Source organism: Dipodomys merriami, unplaced genomic scaffold (genome assembly GCF_024711535.1).
Source record: "Dipodomys merriami isolate MVZ:Mamm:240054 unplaced genomic scaffold, mDipMer1.0.p SCAF_51, whole genome shotgun sequence".
Lineage (NCBI taxonomy): Eukaryota > Metazoa > Chordata > Mammalia > Rodentia > Heteromyidae > Dipodomys > Dipodomys merriami.
In genome coordinates this window covers 9,242,134-9,263,148 of record NW_027206080.1, presented here as the reverse complement: position 1 = coordinate 9,263,148, position 21,015 = coordinate 9,242,134, and the positions used below count along the sequence as shown (strand labels likewise).

The following is a 21,015-nucleotide window of genomic DNA, read 5'->3' as shown; positions in this document are numbered from 1 at the left end:
TTTTTTTCCCCCAAAAGAATGAAAACCTCTGGGAGCTGGAGGAGCCCTCAGTGTTGTACCACGGGTTTCTTTAGGTAACCTAGATGAGAATCAGACCAAGTCAGATGAGGAGGAGGATGGTTTCTACATTGGCCACGTCTGTAGGTAGATTCTCGATGGGCGATTTTTAAACGCAGAGAAGAGGGATTTGCAGTTAGGGGGAGCGGGGGGGGGGGTGTCTGTGGAATCTGCCTTCCAAAAATGCCACATGCGACGCAGGAGCAGACTGGAGAGTTGGTGAACTGTGGGGACAGAGTGTCTTCCCTGCGTTCCGAGGCAGCGGTTGGAGCCCATTGTTTTGCAGTGTCACTTCATCGCGAGCCTCGACTTTTGTCATCGGGGTGGCTGTGCTTTTAAAAGCCCAGTGTAAAATGGCACACACACCGCATTTTTTTGCGAGCTGAGCTGCAGGAGGCGGGGGCCGGGGGATAGTGCAGATGGGGGGGGCGGGGGCACCCAGGCCGCGCAGCCAATCAGAGCGCGCCTGCTTGCATCGCAAAGTTGTTAACCCCAGAGTCTTCTGGCTGCCGCTGCCTCCTCTGCTTTGAATCTTCGGTGGCTATTTCTCCCATTTTTTTTTCCCCCTCAAACGCCCACGGATCTTGGGAGGGAGGGAAGCTACCCATCCAGCCACCGATCATGGAAGAAAGTATTACTTTTGATTTACCAAATATTTTAAAGATGTTTGAAGAGCCATATGCTGCTGCCTGGGAGCTGTATTTTTCTAGACACACAAGTATCCAGCTTATATTGTTACACATTTTCTTTTTTCAAGAACTGGCTTCTTCGTTTTGCCTGCACGAATGGTAAGTTTGTCGTTTTTAAACAATTATGTCGAGAAATCTTTGAATGGGCCCACAGATACAAAGGATTTTCATTGTATTTCTTTTCTTTTCTTTTCCTTTTAAACAAAATCAATCTTTGTATTTTTCTTTAGCTTTGATCTCTGGCTGTTCCACCTAATCTTATCTGGTTAATTTTTTACCAAGATGAAAAGAAATAGGCTTCCCCCCCGCTATTGTTAAAGCTAAGTGTGTTAATATAAATTATACTTTGATTGCTGTGAAGTATAGGGGAACTCAGATATTTCAAGATGGACTTGTTTTGTGCAATCAGTGTTGCTAATACCAAATATGTGCGTATCCTCTTTATAAAAAAAATGTGTTACCTAATTTGTCGAGTACTAAATTATCAGCAGGCAAAGTATGGATGTAGTAGTTTTTAAAAAAATAGACCTATTATGGTTCTCTTGTGAGTACTAACTACAGAAAAGCTGCCCTTGGTATAATGAAGGTGGAGATTGACATAACCAGGTTTATATATTAAGTTATGGCTGTTTCTAAATAGTGGTTCTTTTATTTGCTGACCAGACCCCAAACTTGTAGTTCATGGTATTATTTCTTTCGAATCTCCTCACTAGTTAATCTTTGCAGATCAATCTTATTTTTCTTCCAAAAAAGGTACATTTGGGAGACATTTTGTAATTTTGGGCATTTTTTTTCTAATTTTTTTCTTTTTTTGCACACGGTGGGAGATCTTTTTTGTTTTGCATTGATCTGTGTTGGTGGCGCTGTGGTGCTCCTCAACAATTTATGTCAGTTTCACTAAAAGAAAAAAAGAAGAAGAAAAAAGAGGTGGGGCAAGATTTTATCTATTATATGATCTTCTGATTTTCTTAAAGAAAGTTTGATATGGTCAGTGGATATAATTCAGTTGCATTGTTGAGATGTTTTCCGTGAACTGTGAACTGTGGTGGAGTAGACATGTCGTCATATCCAGTCCATGCAAGATCAGGGACAAGCATGCAGTGGTGTTTGATTTGATCTTATTTATTGTCTCTAGGCCAGCTTCGTCAATAATAAGCTGGTGGCTTCTTGTTTTTCTCCTGAGTTACATTTTGTATTTTTCTTGTATTGTGGAATCATCTCTGGTGGTGCCTTTTCAATGTAACAAAATATTTGAGTTTTAGTTCTCTCAACATTGTAAAAGTTGAATTTCATTTTGAACCTAGGGATTTCACAAATAAGTATTCCTGAGTCTCTCTGGAAAGATTTGCTGGTACTTTGCCATGTAATAATACCTATATTATTCATTTCTTTTATTTTGAGATTCGATTTCAACTGAATTCACATATGCCTGGTTAAAAAAAAATCAGATATTTTAAGTAAGGTAATTAAAAAATACGTGAGCAACTACTTTTAACTTTACAAATATGGATGTTCACATATCTAAGTGAAGACATATTTTTTTCTATCTTTGTTCTTGTTGAGAGTTATTTGATTAGAGACTATGGAATTTAGGCCTACAGCTTCCCAAGAACAAAAATGTGTTATGATATGGCATAGATTATACTGGTCTCCATAAACATTCTAGCAGTTTATAAAGCAGTAAGTATGTCCTTAGTTCAAAAAGAAGGTAGGAAGAAGCAGCAATTATGCCCTGTTAATATTTTTTCATATAAAATAAAAACAACTGAAATAGCATCCTAGATCACATTTTCCATGTGATTGAGTAGATTATTTATTGAAAGACTGCAAATTTCAGGAGTTATAAAGTGTCCTTATTCACTTTGAAATATGTAAAGGCTCTCCTCATTATTTAAGCATTTAGTTGTTTGAAGTAAAAGAATGCACAAAAATGATGAAAAACAGCATTTCCTATAACCTACATTTTTTTCCTTGAACTTAGAAAATGATCATCCATATACCTCTATTTTGTTTAGACTGTGCTATCAACATTTAAAAATGTCCACGGTAACATTTTTTTCTTTATAAAAATGAAAAGAACTTAAAAGATTGCAAGATTGTTCTTCAAGATTGGTTTTTGACATGATAGATTATTTATAGGATAAAACACTGCAGGTGTAAATATATTGTCTAACCTGGTTATGCTGGAGAGTTTAGTTTCATGAAGTTGATCTACTAAATAAAATATACATTCCAATATGTTTATTGCTAAAATAGTCTGCTATTTAGAATTGTGATGGTTTTCATTTTGTTCAGTCTCTGATTCGATGAATGTTTCTATAATTCTTAGTATAAAAACAAACATGCTCTGAAGTCCATATGAAGCTATGCAATGTTCTTTGTTCTCCTACATCATTGACTTACATCATTGATTAGGAACTAACCATTATAGTTGAATCTTCACTTTCTTAAAATCTCCCATCCGTATTTATTTGAAAGCTAGTCTTCTACCTGTGACTCTTACTTATATCACTATGTATATAAGGAGATTAAAAATCCATGAGGCAAAAGCAATTTACTATTTTATATTATTCTCCATTTTAAAATCCACCCTGTGCTTCATTTTAGCTCTTGATTCTTTGCACATTAATCCCCTGTTTTAATTGAAAATATTTGATAGGCATTACTTCATAAGTTTGTTGAGAAAATGATCAGAAATGTAATGACAGACTATGATTTTAATCATTTTTAAAAACCTTCTATTAAATTTAGTATATAGAGAACTAAATCTTTCATGATTGCAGTTGCTAGGTCATGAACAATAAAAAAATATTTTTCCTAAAAAAAAATCCTGAAATGTCAGTTCAGTCAGTCAACAGTTACATACTTATTTCATTTTTTGCATACCATTTTATCAGATCGTAGCAAGGAGAAAGACTGTTTATATGAACATGTCATGCCATTTTTTAAAAAAATCCTGCCCAACCCTCTGACGGAGGGAGGGGTTAATAAGTAGTGAAATGGCCAAAAAAACAGGTTGTAGAAAGAAGAAAGAATTGATGCCAAAGACATGGAGAATCTTCAAGTCAAATTCTAAACAATAAACCTGAGTAAAATGAACTTCAAATGATAGAGCTTGGTCAATAAAAGAAACAGAATTATATTGTTACTTCATGTAGTAAGCCAATCTAATTTCCTGATCAATAAACTTGTATTCATTAGAACTGCCAAATATTAAGGAAATTTCAGATTAGCTAAACTCATCAATCACTAGGTAATAGTAGGATGAAGCAACAAAGGAAAGAAACACAAGATATTAAGATGACCTAAGATGAGATGGATGTTGAAAATATTAGCCAGGGCCAATTTAATCTTAGCTTGGAACTTGTTCAGAAGAAGGAAGAATATTTACCCTTGGAAACCAAGCCTGATACATATCTGAATTATGTATATTTCCAATTTTACCTTCTTCTTGCATGTATTTCCCACTTTGCTGCTGTTCCCTATAAAGATTGCTGCTTGCCATAAGACTGTACAGATAACATACTGCTGTCTCCAGCATGGTTTTGCAAAGGGGAAGATGAGAAGAACACCACATTGGGTGTTTGTCTTATGACTTTGTTCTTTTTGATGTTTCCAAAATGATTCTCCCATGGAGAATCTAAAGGAAAAACAACGATTTCATTCTGAAAAAGATCAAAACATTTTATTTTTGATTTGGTCAATGCTTATTTTATTTGGGGGTGTTTTGTTGTAGATTCTCCCATCTATTGTGTACCATCATGATAAGATTCTGGGATCCAATGTTAGGAAAAAAGGGAGAAAGATCCCCGTTACTAGCAAGTTGATAGTCCAACATGGCTCAGAGTTCTAAAAACATTAGAAATCTAAGGTTTTAGATATGTGGGGTGTCTATAGGGACAAAAAAGCCAATGAGGATTTTTGGAAGAAAAAAATTATAAAAAAAATTAAGACTGTTCACACAAGATTTCACAAGCATCCTTGCACTGAAGGTCCATTATTTGGATACCATAGATGCAGACTTTGGGAGGAAAATGGCTCTCATGTTTTATTCATTGCCCAAATACATACTTACACAAATAGATGATTACCTAATCCAAATTCCTGTTGGAAAGTGAGAAAGAAAACAATGGCTTATTTATTTGAGAGAGATTGAGAGGGTCTCTATGGTAGTATGAGCGTAGGGTATATCTCTTTGATATCTGACAAAAATTGTTTTTTGTTAATTAATTAATTAGTTAATGAATTAACAGTGCTAGAGATTAAACCCAGAATTGTGAGATCCCCAAGCCATTTTTATTTTTATATTTTCCTCACATTTCCTTGAAAGAAACATCAAATATCAATTGTAATGATGAAGGAAATACTACTAGTAAAGGGCTGGGAAGGTGGCTCAGTGGTAGAGAGCTTGCCTTGCATGCATGAGGCCTTGGGTTCAATTCCTCAGCACCACATAAGCAGAAAAAGGCAGAAGTGGTGCGGTGGCTCAAGTGGTAGAGCGCTAATCTTGAGCTGAAGAGCTGAGGGACAGTGCCCAGGCCCAGAGTTCAAGCCTCACAACCAGAAAAAAAAGAAAAAGAAAAAAAAAAAAGACAAGAAATACTACTAGTACTGAATGGTTATATTTGGTCCAAAATATTTATTTATATTTTAAAACATTCTTAATTTCTAGTTATATATGTATCTATAAAACAGAAACTTTAAAATAAACATTTTTATGGAGTTACTAAACTAGATTCTTAGCTAAGGGTTACTTAGTTGAGAATTTGCGACATGTTGTTTAAGATGACTTCAAAAGACCCAAATTATTTTGTTATAGCACCAACTAGTCCATACTAGCTAGATGTGCCATTATCATTTAGTTTGTTTTCGTGCTAACTAACCTAGAACTCTAAGAAGATATATTCTTTCATTTTAATTAGTCATCAGGAGGAAAGCGATTGCTAGGTTTGATTCAGTAGCTCACAATGTTATGAAACAACAGCATATGTCTCTTGCAAGAGTCTGTCCTCTCTTTCCATGTCAATAATGTCCTCATAGTCACAAGATGGCTGCTGCAGTTCTAAGTATCATATATTGATACCACAAAATTCACAATGAGAATTTCACTTATAAAGTAAGAAATCCTTTCCCAGTAGCTTAGAACCGATAGGCCAGATTCATAGGACATACTCATATTAAAACCAGTCATTGACAAGATGAGAATGATCATCTGTTTGACTAGGAAAGAATACTTAGAAAGGTGAGCCCTGCTGAATATCTAGTGTCATTACTTCTTACTTGCTCTTTATAAACTCTGTGTGTGTGTGTGTGTGTGTGTGTGTGTGTGTGTGTGTGTGTGTGTATTATACTGGAGTTGAATACAGAGCTTTGCGTTTGTTTTCTACCACTTGACTCATACATCCAGTCCCCTTTTGCCTTGGTTATCTTCAAATGTGTTTATTCCCCTGCTGGCCTGGGCTTCTATCCTTGCATTTGTACTTCTACTTGTGGTTGGAGATGACAGGCATGCACTACTTTGCCCAGTCTTTGTATGTCCTTTGCAGTTGGGATACCAGGCTGGTGGAATCTTTGTAAACTTCTTTTGGCCTTAAACTGCAATTCCATGATCTCTGCCTACTCACTAGCTAAGATTACAGGCTCTAGCAACCTCACCCAGTTGTAAAATTGTGTGTGTGTGTGTGTGTGTGTGTGTGTGTGTGTGTGTGTGTGTGTGTGTGTGTGTGTGTGTGTGTGTGTGTGTGTGTGTGTGTGTGTGTGTGTGTGTGTGTGTGTGTGTGTGTGTGTGTGTGTGTGTGTGTGTGAGTGAGTGTCCTGATTCTTGAACTCAAAACCTGGGCACTGTCCCTGAGCTTTCTGCTCAAGGCTAGTGCTCTACTACTTGAGTCACAGCTCTAGTTCTGGCTTTCTGGTGGTTAATTGGAGATAAAAGAGTCTCACACACTTTCCTGCCTAGGCTGGCTTTGAACTGTGATCCTTAGATCTCAGCCTCCTGAGTAGCTAGAATATGGGTGTGAGTCATGACACCCAGCTAAATATGATCAAAAGTTAACATCATTTTTTTTTTGTAGTGACCGGACTAATCTTAGATGAGGTAATTAAAAACAAACAAACAAGCAAACAAAAAAAAAAACTACTTACTGTTCTATCTTTAGTCTAAATACTAGCTTTGTGAGCTCCGTAAATGCTCATGCAAAGTTAGTGGATTGAACAGGTGGATCCATTTGAGCACTGGTGGCTCACTCCTGGGATCCTAGCTCCTCAGAAGGTTGAGATCTAAAGATCACAGTTGGAAGCCAGCCCAGGCAGGAAAGTGTATGGGATTCTCATCTCCAATTAACTACCAGAAAACTGGAAGTGATCCTGTGGCTTAAAGTGGTGGAGCGCTAGCCTTGAGTGAAAAAGCTCATGGACAATTCCTAGGCCCTGAGTTCAAGCCCCGCGACTGACAAAACAAAAACAAAGAAAAAGAACCACTGTTTCATCTTACAGAGGAGGAAATAGGCAGAGCGTGATTGGCATGCCTGAGGCGTGACGGCCCATGGTTACACAGGAAATGAAAACATTAGACTTTGAACCTGGAACTCTGAAATCATAGCTTAGATGTTTACTTTTTTGTCCCCTCTGTCACAGTAGATAATGTGTACATTTGTATTCTGTTAATTGAAAGTTGTTCTTTTTGTTTTTGTTTTTTTTTTTTGGGTAGTGGGATTTGAGCTCAGGCCTCATACTCATTTGGTTTGCTTGCTCCTGGCAGGCTTTCTACCACTTAAGCCATATCTACAGCCCCTAAATTGATATGTTTTATTTTTATTTCTTTATTTTTTTCTCAGTCATGGGGCTTGAACTCTGGGCCTGGGTGCTGCCCCGAACTCTTTAGCTCAAGGCTAGTGCTCTACCACTTGAGCCACAGCACTACTTCCAGTTTTTTGGTGGTTCATTGGAGATCAGAGTCTCACAGATTTTCCTGCCTGGGCTGGCTTTGAACTGTGATCCTCAGCTGTCTGCCTCCTGAGTAGCTAGGATTACAGGAGTGAGCCATCAGCACCCAGCAATCTGACATATTTTAAATGCATAGTGTGCTGTTGCTGTTGAATCCTTTAATGAAATTCTTCATTATTTTATCACTCTAGTAATCTTTTCATGGAATGATGAATTTCCTTAGGGCCCACAAAGGGTATCTCCTGTCTTCAGAGACATCTGAGGGCATTCAAAAGCTACTTTTTTTTTTAATACAAATTGTGAACTTCAGAAAGAAATATAAAAAACATAAAAGAGTTGAGACTCTTCCTTATTGGAGGAAGTGAATTCATGTTTCTTAACATGAAATCCAAGTAGAATGTTTGACTTCTGTTTCACAACTTAGAAGACCAACTTTATGTCCTAAAAATTTTTTTTTTGGTCCGGTCGTGGGGCCTGAACTCTGGGCCTGGGCGCTGTCCCTCAGCTCTTCAGCTCAAGGCTAGCACTCTACCACTTGAGCCACAGCACCACTTCCGGCTTTTTTTCTTTTTGCTTATATGGTGCTGAGGAATCGAACCCAGGGCCTCAGGCATGCAAGGCAAGCGCTCTACCACTGAGCCACCTTCCCAGCCCTGTCCTAAAATGTTTTAAGTCTCTGTCAACTTTAGAATATAAAGATATTTTTCCCTCTGGGACATTTTAGGGGGTTCCCAGTGCTCTCAATCAACGGAGCTCAAGTTTTTTTTGGGGGCCTCACTATCACTTTATTAAAATGTTGCTTGCTGGGTCACTTTAGTGAAGTCTTCAGTTCAAAAAGTCTGCAGTGACCTGTGAGAATCAGCATCTCTTAAGAAGTTTCCAAATGACTTTGGTGCTGCTTTTAGAGAATACCTTGAAACTCTGCCCAGGAGAGTCATTTGATACTGTGATAAAAATTTTGGCCTTGAAATATAGGTAAAAAAAAAATCTAAAGTGTCTCATTTAATAAGTGGCAAGTATAATACATAGTAAATATAAAAATAATAAAATATAGCCAGTTGAAATCCTAGTTACTCTGGAGGCTCAGATCTGAGGATTGAAGTTTGAAGCCAGTCTGGGAAGGAAAGTCTGCTAGACTCTTATCTTCAGTAAACTACCAAAAAGCTGAAAGCAGAGCTATGGCGCAAGTGGTAGAACCCTAGCAAAAAAAAGCTCAGGGACAACACCTAGGCTCTGTGTTCAAGCCCCAGGATTGCTCCCCCCCTCCCCAATAAAAACAAATTGAGAAAATATCAATAGTGTGGGCAGGGTAACCTTAGCTACACAGCTGAGCAAAGACTTGAAGGAGGATAAAGTTTCACATTAGAATCACAGTTGATATGTACTCACCAATGATTCATGTGTGTTTGTGCTTCCAACTGAAACAAAAATCAGCAATGGGAATAAGAGGGTTTTTGTTGTTGTTGTTGTTATTTTGGCCTCCCCCCCCCCACACCTCTGTGTCACTGTTTTTGAAATCTGTACTTTTTGTCTTGTATGTAAGTTTATGTGTTTTGGTAGGACAGAGAGTGAACTAATGCAGCAGGGATACTCACTAGACACTGTTGAAAATGAACTATACAACTTGCGTGTGTTGGTGGGGAAGGTTGGGAGGGAAAAAAATGGGGGAAAACAAGTGAAGAAATGATATTGTCCAAAAAGACAATACCTCATTTATGTAACTGTAATCCCTTTGTGCATCACCTTTACAAAAAGAAAAAAAAATCAGCGATGGGCAAGAAAGGAGCAATGGAGAATATTCTCAATTATCTTTGGTTAGGAGTTCTACATAGGTTCTCAACCTTTTTTTCCCCCCCTAGTAAATTTTGTTAAGTTGGAAAAAAAATTACAAAGCAATCCATATTTTAGAAGTTCTTTTAAAAACATACAATTTAGTTTGTTTAACAACAAGTCGCATCTGAAAAGGACTTCTATCTCTACGCTACAGTGATGGGTTTTCTCTAGATTTTATCCCACCAACCATGAATGCCCCACATTCGTGAATAGGACATGGTTTCTGTGAGACTGAGAGACTGTCCATGCCAATGGCCTATATTTAGCTCTGAAACCCAGTCTAGTGCCACAATCTGTTGGAAACTTTCCACCCACCAAGACAGAGGTCACAACCCTCCAGCTGAAAAACACTATAATCTGCCAAGAAGTGAAGAGGACCTTTGCTGGGAGTTCAATTACTTCCCTGCTTCACCATTAAACTAGGAGACAAGAAAACTTTCAGTTCTAAAGGCTTTTACTCCTTTGTTCCCAAGAAACATAAATGAAGACAAAACAAACCCCAGCTAATGCAATGTCTTTACTTTCTTCAGAATCTAATATGTGCTGTGAGTTATACTTCCAAGAGTTTGTTTAGAAAGGAAGTCACCTAAAAAGACCCAGGAAGTAAGTTTGGTGTGGTGTAGTCTAGAATGAAAAAGATCATTCAGACTCGGTGCAGTGCTTCATGCCTGTAATCATAGGTCCTCAGGAGGCTGAGGTCTGAGGATCTTGGTTCAAAGCCAGTCCAGGCAGGAAAGTCTGTGATACTCTTCTCTCCTATTAAGCACACACACACAAAACACAGCCCCCACCCTACCCCCAAAAGAGCAAAAACAAACAACCCTCAAGTGGAGCTCAAGTGGGAGGGTGCTGCTAGCTTTGAGCAGAAAAGCTCCGTGACAGCATCCAGGCCCTGAGTTCAAGCCTCAGGATCCCCCCCACCCCCCCAATAGATAATTCAGTATATCTTTATTAATTAATTAGTATCTTTTAAAATGGGAAAAACTCTAGAACTATGGTTGTCGAATGCAGTAGTTACCTGCCACATGTGTATTTAAAATTGAATTAATTTAAAATTTAAGGTTCAGTTCCTGATTTCACTGTCCACATATTGAATGATTTGAAGCTACACCTGACTAGTGGCTTCATATTGGATAGCATGGATCCATTGAACATTTTATCTAGAATGTTCCTGGCAAACTCACACTGTTATCCTAGTGGTTCTCAATTTTGCCTATATGCATGTATGCACGTATGCATGTATGTAGGTATGCATGCATGAATGAATGTATGTATGTATTAATTTTGCAATGCTGGGGATTGAGCCCAAGACTTTACAAGTGCTAGACATTCTACTTCTGAGCTGTATCCTTAGCCCTTTACCTACCTATAGAATTACCTAGAAGCTTAAACAACAAAATGCCTATGTCCCATTTTAATTGGTCTTGATGGGGCCTACACATACACACACACACACACACACACACACACACACACACACACACACAAACACACATTCGCCACCACCACCCTCCCTCCCCCCCCCCCCCCGCCCCCAAAGCTGCCCATGAGATTCTAGTAGGCAGCTAGGGTTCAGAATTACTAGGTTATACATCAGGTTAATGGTTATTAAACCAAAAATTGGGGGAGTGGTACTATTTCTTATTTCCATCTTTCAAAACCTAGAGGCTATCTCTTAGGCAGTGATGGAGGTCCAGACTAGATAATGAATGAGTGGATAGACAAACCTGTTCTGAAGAGTGAAATCATAAGTGGATTGAGGAAAACAAAACAATTATACAGTTATAAGAAATTTAATACCCTCGAGCACGAGTCTTGTATATTAAAGGACTATGTCATAGTTAGAATTCTTTTTTAAAAATATAACATTTATATAGCCAAAAGTAGTTCTTATATTTTAAAATTTAACTTCCAAGTTTCATCATATTTATATATTAAAATTTTTAGAAATCATGGTCCTTTAAATAAACTGATTTGTGAACTCACTGATAGCTTAAATACTTTTTTATTTTTATTTTTTTGTGGTATTGAGGATTAAACCTAGGACCTCACACTTTCTAGGCAAGTGCTCTACAATTTGAGCCACATCCCTAGTCTGTTCTTATTAACTTTAACTAGGCTGGCCTCAAAGTGCAATCTTATCTCCTCCTCCTCCTCCTCCTCCTCCTCCTTCTGCAGGGATCATGAGCATACACTACCATGCCTAACTTTTTGTTGTTGTTGTTGGTCATGGGGCTTGAACTCTGGGCCTGGGCACTGTCCCTGCACTCATCAGCTCAAGGTGAGTGCTCTACCACTTGAGCCACAGTGCCATTTTGGTTTTCTAGTGGTTTTATTGGATATAAGAGTCTCATGGACTTTGCTGTCCGGGCTGGCTTTGAACTGTGATCCTTAGATCTCAGCCTCCTGAGTAGCTAGGGTTATAGGCGTGAGCCACTGGTGCCCAGCTACAATTTTTTTTAATGTGTTGTGTTGTATCAGGGCTTGAACTCAGGGCCACACGCTCTAGCTTGACTTTTCCACTCAGGGATGAAGGAGAGCTTTACCATTTGAGCCACATTTCCTATTTAGTATTGTGTGGATTAATTGGAGATACAGTCTCTTGGACTCCTCTCTCTCTCTCTCTCTCTCTCTCTCTCTCTCTCTCTCTCTCTCTCTCTCTCTCTCTCTCTCTCTCTCTCCCTCCCTCTCTCTCTTTCTTTCTCTGCCTGGGCTTTGAACCCTGATCTTCAGATCTCAGCCCCCTGAGTAGCTAGGATTACAGTCTTGAGCCATGTGGTCCTGGCTTCTCTTAGACTTTTCTATCCAGGCTGGCTTCAGGCTGAAATCTTCAGATCTCAGCCTCTTGAGAAGTTAGGATTACAGGTGTGAGCTACTGGCTCCTGGCTAACTCTAATTTTTTTTTAATGTCAGATTGATAAATGCACCTAACAATTGTCTTCTTTTGAGTAAAAAATTTTCAGAAACTAAAGGTATTGCATACCTAAGAAATTAATTGAAAATATGACCATTCTTTTCTCTTTAATGGCTAGACTGCACAGCAACGTAGTGCAAGTTCTGCTTAAAAATCTAGTAGGCTTACCTCTTACTCCATTGGATCACATTTTCTTAAACAGTATGATTACCAAAAAAACAAACCAAAAAACAAAAACAGTACAGTTACTAAATTTAAAAGTACTTACTGAGTCAGGAGCTGGTGGCTCACACCTATACTCTTAGGTACTGAGGAGGCTGAGAGCTGGAGGAGTCCAGTAGGCAATCCATTTACAGAATAACCAGCAAAGAGCAGGGCTGGAGGCATAGCTCAGTTAGTCCAGTGCCAGTTGAGCAAGTGCAAGGCTCTGAATTCCAACTGCAGTAGTACCACCAAACAATATTTATACTTCTTATTGTACATTCTAAGTCTTCCTGGAATTAAAATATGTGTATCTCTTAGGGGAACAGTCTTCTCAAATAGTTTTAGTGTTGCCTCCCCCTGTACTTTCTTAATTTGTTGCTCTCTCTCTCTCTCTCTCTCCCTTCCTCCTCTCTCTCTCTCTCTCTCTCTCTCTCTCTCTCTCTCTCTCTCTCTCTCTGTGCTAGTAACAGCCATGCTCTCCTTTGAGTTTTTCCTCATAGCTGGTGACACAACTCCACTTCTGGGTGTGGGGGTTTCTGTCTGAGCGGAGGCTTTGGTTGGAATACAATTGAAGCCTTTGCTGAAATGCTGCTGAGTCTTATTTATTTTCATTGGAATTTTTTTTGTTGTTGTTGGTTGTGGGGCTTGAACTCTGGGCCTGGGCGCTGTCCTTCAGCTCTTCAGCTCAAGGCGAGCGCTCTACCACTTGAGCTACAGCACCACTTCCGGTTTTCTGGTGGTTTATTTGAGATAGGAGTCTCACGGTCTCTCCTCCCTGGGCTGGCTTTGAACCACGATCCTCAGATCTCAGCCTCCTGAGTAGCTAGGATTACAGGCGTGAGCCACCAGCGCCCGGCTTGGAATTTTTTTATTTCAAAGGTGTCCTCCATGTTAGATACTGGGTCATACTTTTAGCTCTTTTCAAATCAGCTTACAATCTATGGTCCTCATGCAAGTAACTATATTAACTGACAAATGTTTGAATTTTGAACTTCTTAATCTTTTTGAATATATAACTGTCATTTTTGTGTGTGCAGTACTGGGCTTTGAACTAAGGTCCTCATGCTTGGTAGGCAAACACCCTCCTATGCCCCAGTCCTTTAGCTTTAGTTTTTCAGATAGGGTCTCACATCATAATCCTCTTGTCACTTCCTAAGAAGCTGCAATTACAGACCTGCGCTACTGCACCTGGTCCCTGTAATTGCCTCTTAAAAAATTTTTTTTTCCAGTCATGGGACTTGAACACGGGGCCTGGGCAATGTCCCTGATCTCTTTCACTCAAGGCTAGCACTCTACCACTTTGAGCCACAGTATCACTTCTGGCTTTTCCTGTTTATATGGTACTGAGGAATTGAACATAGGACTTCATGCATGCTAGGCAAACACCACTAAGCCACATTTCCAGTCCCTGTAATTGCCTCTTATATCTAAATCTAGACAAAGGAATATAGGCTATATTCCTTCACATTCTGTATTGTAGGTATCCCAGATAGTTAATGGACTCTATATCTCATATGGCATTGTCAGTCTCTGAGTTCATATTTCTAGAGTTATTCTGTTGCCCGGGTATCACTAGGATAGCTGATCAGAGGTCCCTTCATACATATTCCTGCTGAAAACATTACATTAGAATAAGTCACATCTTTGACTACTCAGTTTTGTGTTCCTAGCATCACTCTATACTACTTGTGTAACCTTGGGCCAATTAATTGTCCAGACCCTCTATTTCCTGAGATAAGGTAGTATTGCCTACCTCATAGACTAGTGTGAGAATACAATGACTTCATGCATCTCTTGTACCTCCAATAGTGCCTATCTTGCCCTCGGTACTCACCAAGCTCACCTTTTCATACACATGCCTCATTTCAGAAATCAAAACAGTCCTTGCACAGTGAAATACTAAGTCACACAGATACAAAGAGAAAAGGTTTGGGGCTGGGATGTTGCTCAGCGGCAAAGTGCTTGCTTAGCAAGTGCAACATCCTGGGTTCAATCCCCAGTACCAAAAAAGAAAAGACAAAAGAATACAGTTAAAAAGAAAAAAAAAAGAGAGAAAAGGTTTGAATTTATGGTTTTAGGGTCCATGATGTGGCAGAGCTGTTGTTTGTAAACCTCCAGTGAGACACTAGGTGGCAATGGTAAGAGTCTGCAGAAGCAAAAGAGAATTGGAAAGTCTAGTCCCACTGTCCTCTTCAAGAGCATGACCCAAAGACCTCTGCTGCCTACACGCTCCATCATTTCCCTCTATTGCCACCCTGGGGACTAAATCTTTCACATATGTGGACCTTAAGAGACACTTGAGGTCTTGACAGATGGGACTTAAAACAAAAATCATTCTAGGTCTGGGGAGAGATAACTTAGTGGTAAAGCACTTGCCTAGCATTTATGAAGCCCTGGGTTCTACCACAGCATCATGAAAAGTAGACAGATGGAAAAACATAATCAGCTCATTCAGGTATATGGATTTTGTAGACTTCTTCAGGTGGATCATTATCTTCTCCAGGAACTCTATTAAATTAATAAGGTCAGTGAATCAGATAGCTTTGCTAAGAGTTAATATTTCTTTATTATCTCCTTTTTCACTTATTAAAATAAATCTTTATTAGCCAGGCACTGGTGGTTTACAACTGTGATCCTAGCTACTAAGGAGGCTGAGAGCTACTAAGGAGGTGGATAGAGTCAGCTGTGATGTGGAAGCAGCACAGAGTGTTTGGTGCTCCAAGCTGGGGAAATCTGAAACTCATTGTCTTCAGAACACTTGTTCAAATGCTATGTTAACTGCCCAGGAAACGAGATTGATTTTTTTTAAAGGAGCTTTCTTTTTCTTACATGAACCTGTTAACCTTTGACCCTGCAGAGGAAAACTTCAGTGGTCTAAATCTTTAGCCAGGGAAGATTTGATGGGAGAGAGTAAAGAAAGAACCGGTGAAAGATTGGGACTATCTTCTGTAAATATAGACACTGGGCAGCAGGGGGCAGCATGAAGGCACTGAAATTGAAAGAATGTGTTTCTGTAACATTTCTTGACAACGAGTTCTTATTTATTAGATGGTCTATATTAAGAACTTAGGTCCCTCCTGCAAATGAGTAGAAATCAATAGATAAAAGAAGAAAAACAATAGCTGCACTTTTTAGGTTAACTATGGCAGAAGGCCATTGTTATTTGAGAGGATGGAAACAATTGTCTATGCTGTTACTTTCTTTCAAAATGCTCAGAGTTTGAAACAAATATAAATTTCACTTGAAAGAAAGCACCTTTGTTTCTTTTTTAGCATACTTATTCTGTGATATTATACTTATTCTGTGTTTTAAAAAAGTAATGAATAAGGTAGAAACCTTTAAAATAAACACTTAAAACAAAATTGTAATTAAATAATCAGTTGAAATTTTAATACATATTTTATTTTACATATCAAATAGTTGGAGATTTTTGGTTTAGGTGGTTATGAAATTTTGGGACTTTAATAAAATCTTTTATAATATCTAGATCTAGAATTACCTATACTACATTTAATCAGCTTTTTCTGGTGAAATTCACTTTGCACTAACCTTTTTAAATGTTTGAATGATTAGTGATGTTAAGAGTAAGAAAATGGAAGTTTCCACCTACATCTCTACATCTCTTCTTAAGTTCTGGAATTTGCCATTTCAAAAGCCGCATTAAACCCAGTTGAAATCTCTGTCTCTGCCTCTCCCTCTCTCCTTATTCTCTATTCAGCTTATTAAACATTTCTGTATCTCATGCTTTTCACTTTAAATGGACAAATCAGATGAATTGAAACCTGGAACAATAAGTAAATAAATAAGTTTTGTTTTGTTTTTTGTTTTTGTTTTTGGTTGTGGGGCACTGTCCCTGAGCTTTTTTGCCCAAGGCTAGCATTCTACCACTTTGAACCACAGCACCACTTCTGGTTTTCTGGTTAATTGGAGAAAAGAGTCTCATGGACTTTCCTGCCCAGGCTGGCTTTGAACTGTGATCCTCAGATCTCAGCCTCCTGAGTAGCTATGACTATAGGCATGAGCCACCGGCACCTGGCTTGAGTAAGCTTTCGGCTTAAGCTATGTAAGTTGAAAATTAGTTCCCATTGATATGTCACAAAATAATTGAAGGCAAATCGCTTAATAAATTTATGAAATATTACCTTTGTATTTTATGTCAATTAATAAATTTGTAATTGTGGGAGTATAAGGATATCAGATTATGCCTTTCAAACTAGGGCATAAAAAAGGATGTTACCCTGTTTGTATTTTTTTTGTTGTTGGTGGTGGTCATGGGGTCTGAACCCTGGGCCTGGGCACTGTCCCTCAGAGCTTCAGTTCAAGGCTAATACTCTACCACTTGAGCCACAGCACCATTTCCAGGTTTTTTGCTTATGTGGTGCTGAGGAATTGAACCCAGGGCCTCATGCATGCAAGGCAAGCGCTCTACCACTGAGCCACCTTCCCAGCTCCCCCCTTCCTCCCATTTGCATTTATAGGAACTAAATTCATTAAGGGCAACACATATTTTTTCCTCACTATTTCCAATGATTCATAACACAATGTTTGCACAGAAGTGAGGTTCAATAAACAAAACAAGGTTAGGAAAACTTAGTCAAGTGTGTGAAACTTAAGATTTGCAATATAGACTTAAGTGGATTCATTATATGTCCATCAGACTTCAAATTGCTAAAGTGTTCCTGTTGTTGTTTGGTGCCTAAAAAAATACTAGTATATGAAGTCTTTTCTAAATTTATTATGAGTAAATCCCTTATGCTTTTCTAGGGAGAATACCAGACTAATTGCAGACCTTTTATTTCTAGTCACTTGTTTTGATCATTTTGGCTTCAGTTTTTATTCTGAAGTTTGGCATCTTTCTTTTCCTATTGTGCTTTATTATGTTGCAATTTTCACAATCTATTTGCAAGCTACAGAAATTCCTTAAGTCACATTTGATCCATTTATGGCAAAGCTACTTCTTTATTGTCTTTGTGTTGGGTGGTAGGAGCAAGTAGTTAACACAGAAGAACACTGGGCTTTAATCCTTTCAACAACAACAAAAAACTCACAACCCTAGCCCCCAAAGCTTTATGGAAGAATATGTGTGTGTGGGTGCATGTATATGCATTCATATTTTTGTGAATAGGTGAAATGATTTTAGAATATCTTTTCCACGTCCTTTTTAAAATTTAGATCACTCATTGTTTCATTGACATGGTCCATCTACACCACAATTGCCTTAATCAAGATCACCTTCCGCACTCTCCCTCAGTTTACTTCTCCCTTCCCAACCTGACCTCAACAAGCTTCCTTATTGCAATCTCACACACATGCATAAAGCACTCCTTCATCCTCCCCTCTCCCACTGGTACTCAACCTGAGACAAAGTCCTGTTTGACATTTCTATCATTTATTATTATTTTTTAAAACTATACATTGTTAAAAGAGGTTTCATTATGGTATTTTTTCTTTTTAAATAATTTTATTTATTTATTTTTAATGTATATGTGGTACCAAGGAATCAAACCCAGGGCCTCATACATGCTAGGCAAGTACTCTACCACTCAGCCATATTCCTGCCCACTATGGTATTCATATGTATTCATAGTGCTGTTTTGAATCAGAAGGATCTCTCACCACTCTTACTTTCCCCTACCCCCTCCATTATTCAACAACTTTTAATGAGATTAGCTTTGCCATCTTCATTTATAGATGCAACAACATAGTTCAGTATTGTGCACCCTCTAGCACTCCCTTTTCTTCCTTATCCCCTCAAATAGTCCCACAATTGTAAGCATTTTATATGTATATAATTCTTTTAGGTCTAGCATCATATGAAAGAAAATATTCAACCTTTGAAGAGGTTTGAAAAAGTATATAAGGTGGGATACTTGCTGGGGTTGTAGCTTATTAATAGAACATGTTTAGCATGCATAAGGCCCTGCGGTCTATCAAGAGAGAGAACAAGAGGACATTTTTCTTTATTCATATCATTTCATTGTTTTTAGTGGTTGTGGGTTTTTTGTTGTTGTTGTTGTTTGTTTCAAGGAAAAGGACTGAACAGCTACTGTCAACTACTGTCAATCCAGAGACAACTGACTTTCTACCTCGCACTCAGAACTACTCCTTCGTTTTTGTTGTTTTTGTTTTCTGTTTTATTTTGTCTGGTACTAGAGCTTGAACTATGGGGCCTTAAACTCTAGCTCAGCTTTTTCACTAATAGCTGCTGCTCTACTAGTTGAGGCATACATTTTAGTTCTGGAGCTCTTTGATTAATTAGAAGTAAGAGTTTCTCAGAGGCTCCAACCAAGATCTTCATCTCAGCCTTCTGAGTTGTGAAGATCATAGGCACAAGCCACTTGTGCCAATTTACTGATAGTTTTAAAATTCAGAGAATTATGTGGACATGACATACAATGCATGCTTGTAATCCAAGCAATCTCAAGGCAGAGGCAGGAGGGTCATGAATTTTAGGGCAGCTTTGGGCTATATAACAAGACCCACCCTCCTGTCCTCCCCTCACCCCCTCCCTCCGGGAAAAAAAATCCAAAAAACAACAACAAAAAAAAACAAATGGAAATAAGAAAACAAAGGGAAAGCTTAGTGAGCAGAAAACAAAATCAGGATTATTATTTTGTTGTTGCTTTTCTAAATTGGTAATGATTGGGAAGATACTTCATCAAAAATTTTTATTAGTAAAAGTTACAATACTAGTAAATTTATCACAAGATCAAGTTGTCACAGGTTTCCTGAACTTTACATTATAGTAGACTTTCACTAAAGTACATTGAAGAAATATGGCAAGATAAATTAAGAGGTATAGAAATAAAGATTATTTTAAAAATAAGTAAAATGATGCTGGGTGCTTGGGGGCACACACTTGTAATCCTAGCTACGCAAGAGGCTGAGATCTGAGGATGGCAGTTCAAAGCCAGCCCAGACAGAAAAGTCCCCATGAGACTCTTATCTCCAGTAAACTACTCAAAAAAGCCAGAAGTGGCACTGTGGCTCAAGTGGTAGAACATTAGCCTTGGCTGGCAAGAGAGAGAGAGGGAGGGGGAAGAGAGAGTAAAATGAGTGATAGATCTCATCTTAAAGATTTCCTATGTAAGGAAATGTGCAGAGGGCTGCACGTATTGTATCAGTCCAGTTTTCAGTGATTACTGCTTATACTGGGAAAATGATAGGTTTTATATTCCACTGTGTTATTTGGTGAGGGATGTTGTGGCCTTTCCAATTGCTATGGTAAAATTGTTTTTTTTTTTTGGGTCCGGTCGTGGGGCCTGACCTCTGGGCCTGGGTGCTGTCCCTCAGCTCTTCATCTCAAGGCTAGCACTCTACCACTTGAGCCACAGCACCACTTCCGGCTTTTTTTTTTTTTTTTTGCTTATGTGGTGCTGAGGAATCGAACCCAGGGCCTCATGCATGCAAGGCAAGTGCTCTACCACTGAGCCACCTTCCCAGCCCAAAATTGTTATTTTTTAAAAAAAAAGTAAGAGAGAGAGAGAGAGAGAGAGAGAGAGAGAGAGAGAGAGAGAGAGAGAGAGAGAGAGAGAGAGAGAGAGTATGTGTATGAAAGATAGAGTGGCATAAAGAGAGAGAAAGGAGTCTTATCATTCAAGCTATACCCTCAGCCCTACTATGGTAAATTTTAACTAATCTATTCTCCCTTCTATACGGCACTTGGGAAATTTCAAAGATTTGTCACCATATTATCTTTCCTGTTTTTGTTTTGTCAGTTGTGGGGCGTGAACTCAGGGCCTGGTTGATATCCCTGAGCTTTTTGCTCAAGTCTAGTGCTCTACTAAATTGAGCCACAGTGCCACTTCTGGTTTTCTGGTGGTTAATCAGAGATCACAGACTTTCCTGCCCAGGCTGGCTTTGAACTACAATCCTTAGATCCTCCTAAGTAGCTAGGATTACAGGCCTGAGGCACTGGTGCCCAGTTCACCATACTATTTTATTTGTTGTTCATAATGGCCTAACAGAACAAGTATTCTTTAGACTTTGGATGTGAGACACTTAAAGCCCCCCAATTCAGTAATTTCTATAGGATCATTGTGTTAGCTTTGTGTCACTGTAACAAAATGCCTGACAAAATCAACTCAGAGCAGGAAAGGTATTTTGTTTTTTTCTTACAGTTTCGCAGGTTTCAGTCCATGGTCCCTTGGCTTCATTGTTCCTGGTGGTGAGTTAGAGCATCACAGAAGAGAGCAAGTAATGGAGGAAAGCAGAGTAAGCGAGAATGAAAATAACAGTGAGACAGACAGGCAAGGACAGGTCTTAGAGTACATGGCCCTTTGAAGTGGATCAGAAGGATGGGATGGAGACCAGTGGGCTGGAACCATATCTCCTCATGGCAGCTGGGAAATAGAGAGCTCACTTATATGACATAGC

At 38.8% G+C, this 21,015-nt stretch overlaps 1 protein-coding gene across 1 annotated transcript in view; it reads left to right on the top strand.

Annotated features, from left to right (window-relative positions):
* The first annotated feature begins 574 nt into the window (after positions 1-574).
* Positions 575-21,015, top strand: part of Epc1 (enhancer of polycomb homolog 1) — a 98,772-nt gene continuing 78,331 nt past the window's right edge. The window contains exon 1 of the mRNA XM_069998270.1: positions 575-845. Coding sequence (XP_069854371.1) covers positions 843-845 — 3 coding nt within the window. The 5' untranslated portion in view covers positions 575-842. The remainder of the gene's footprint in view (positions 846-21,015) is intronic.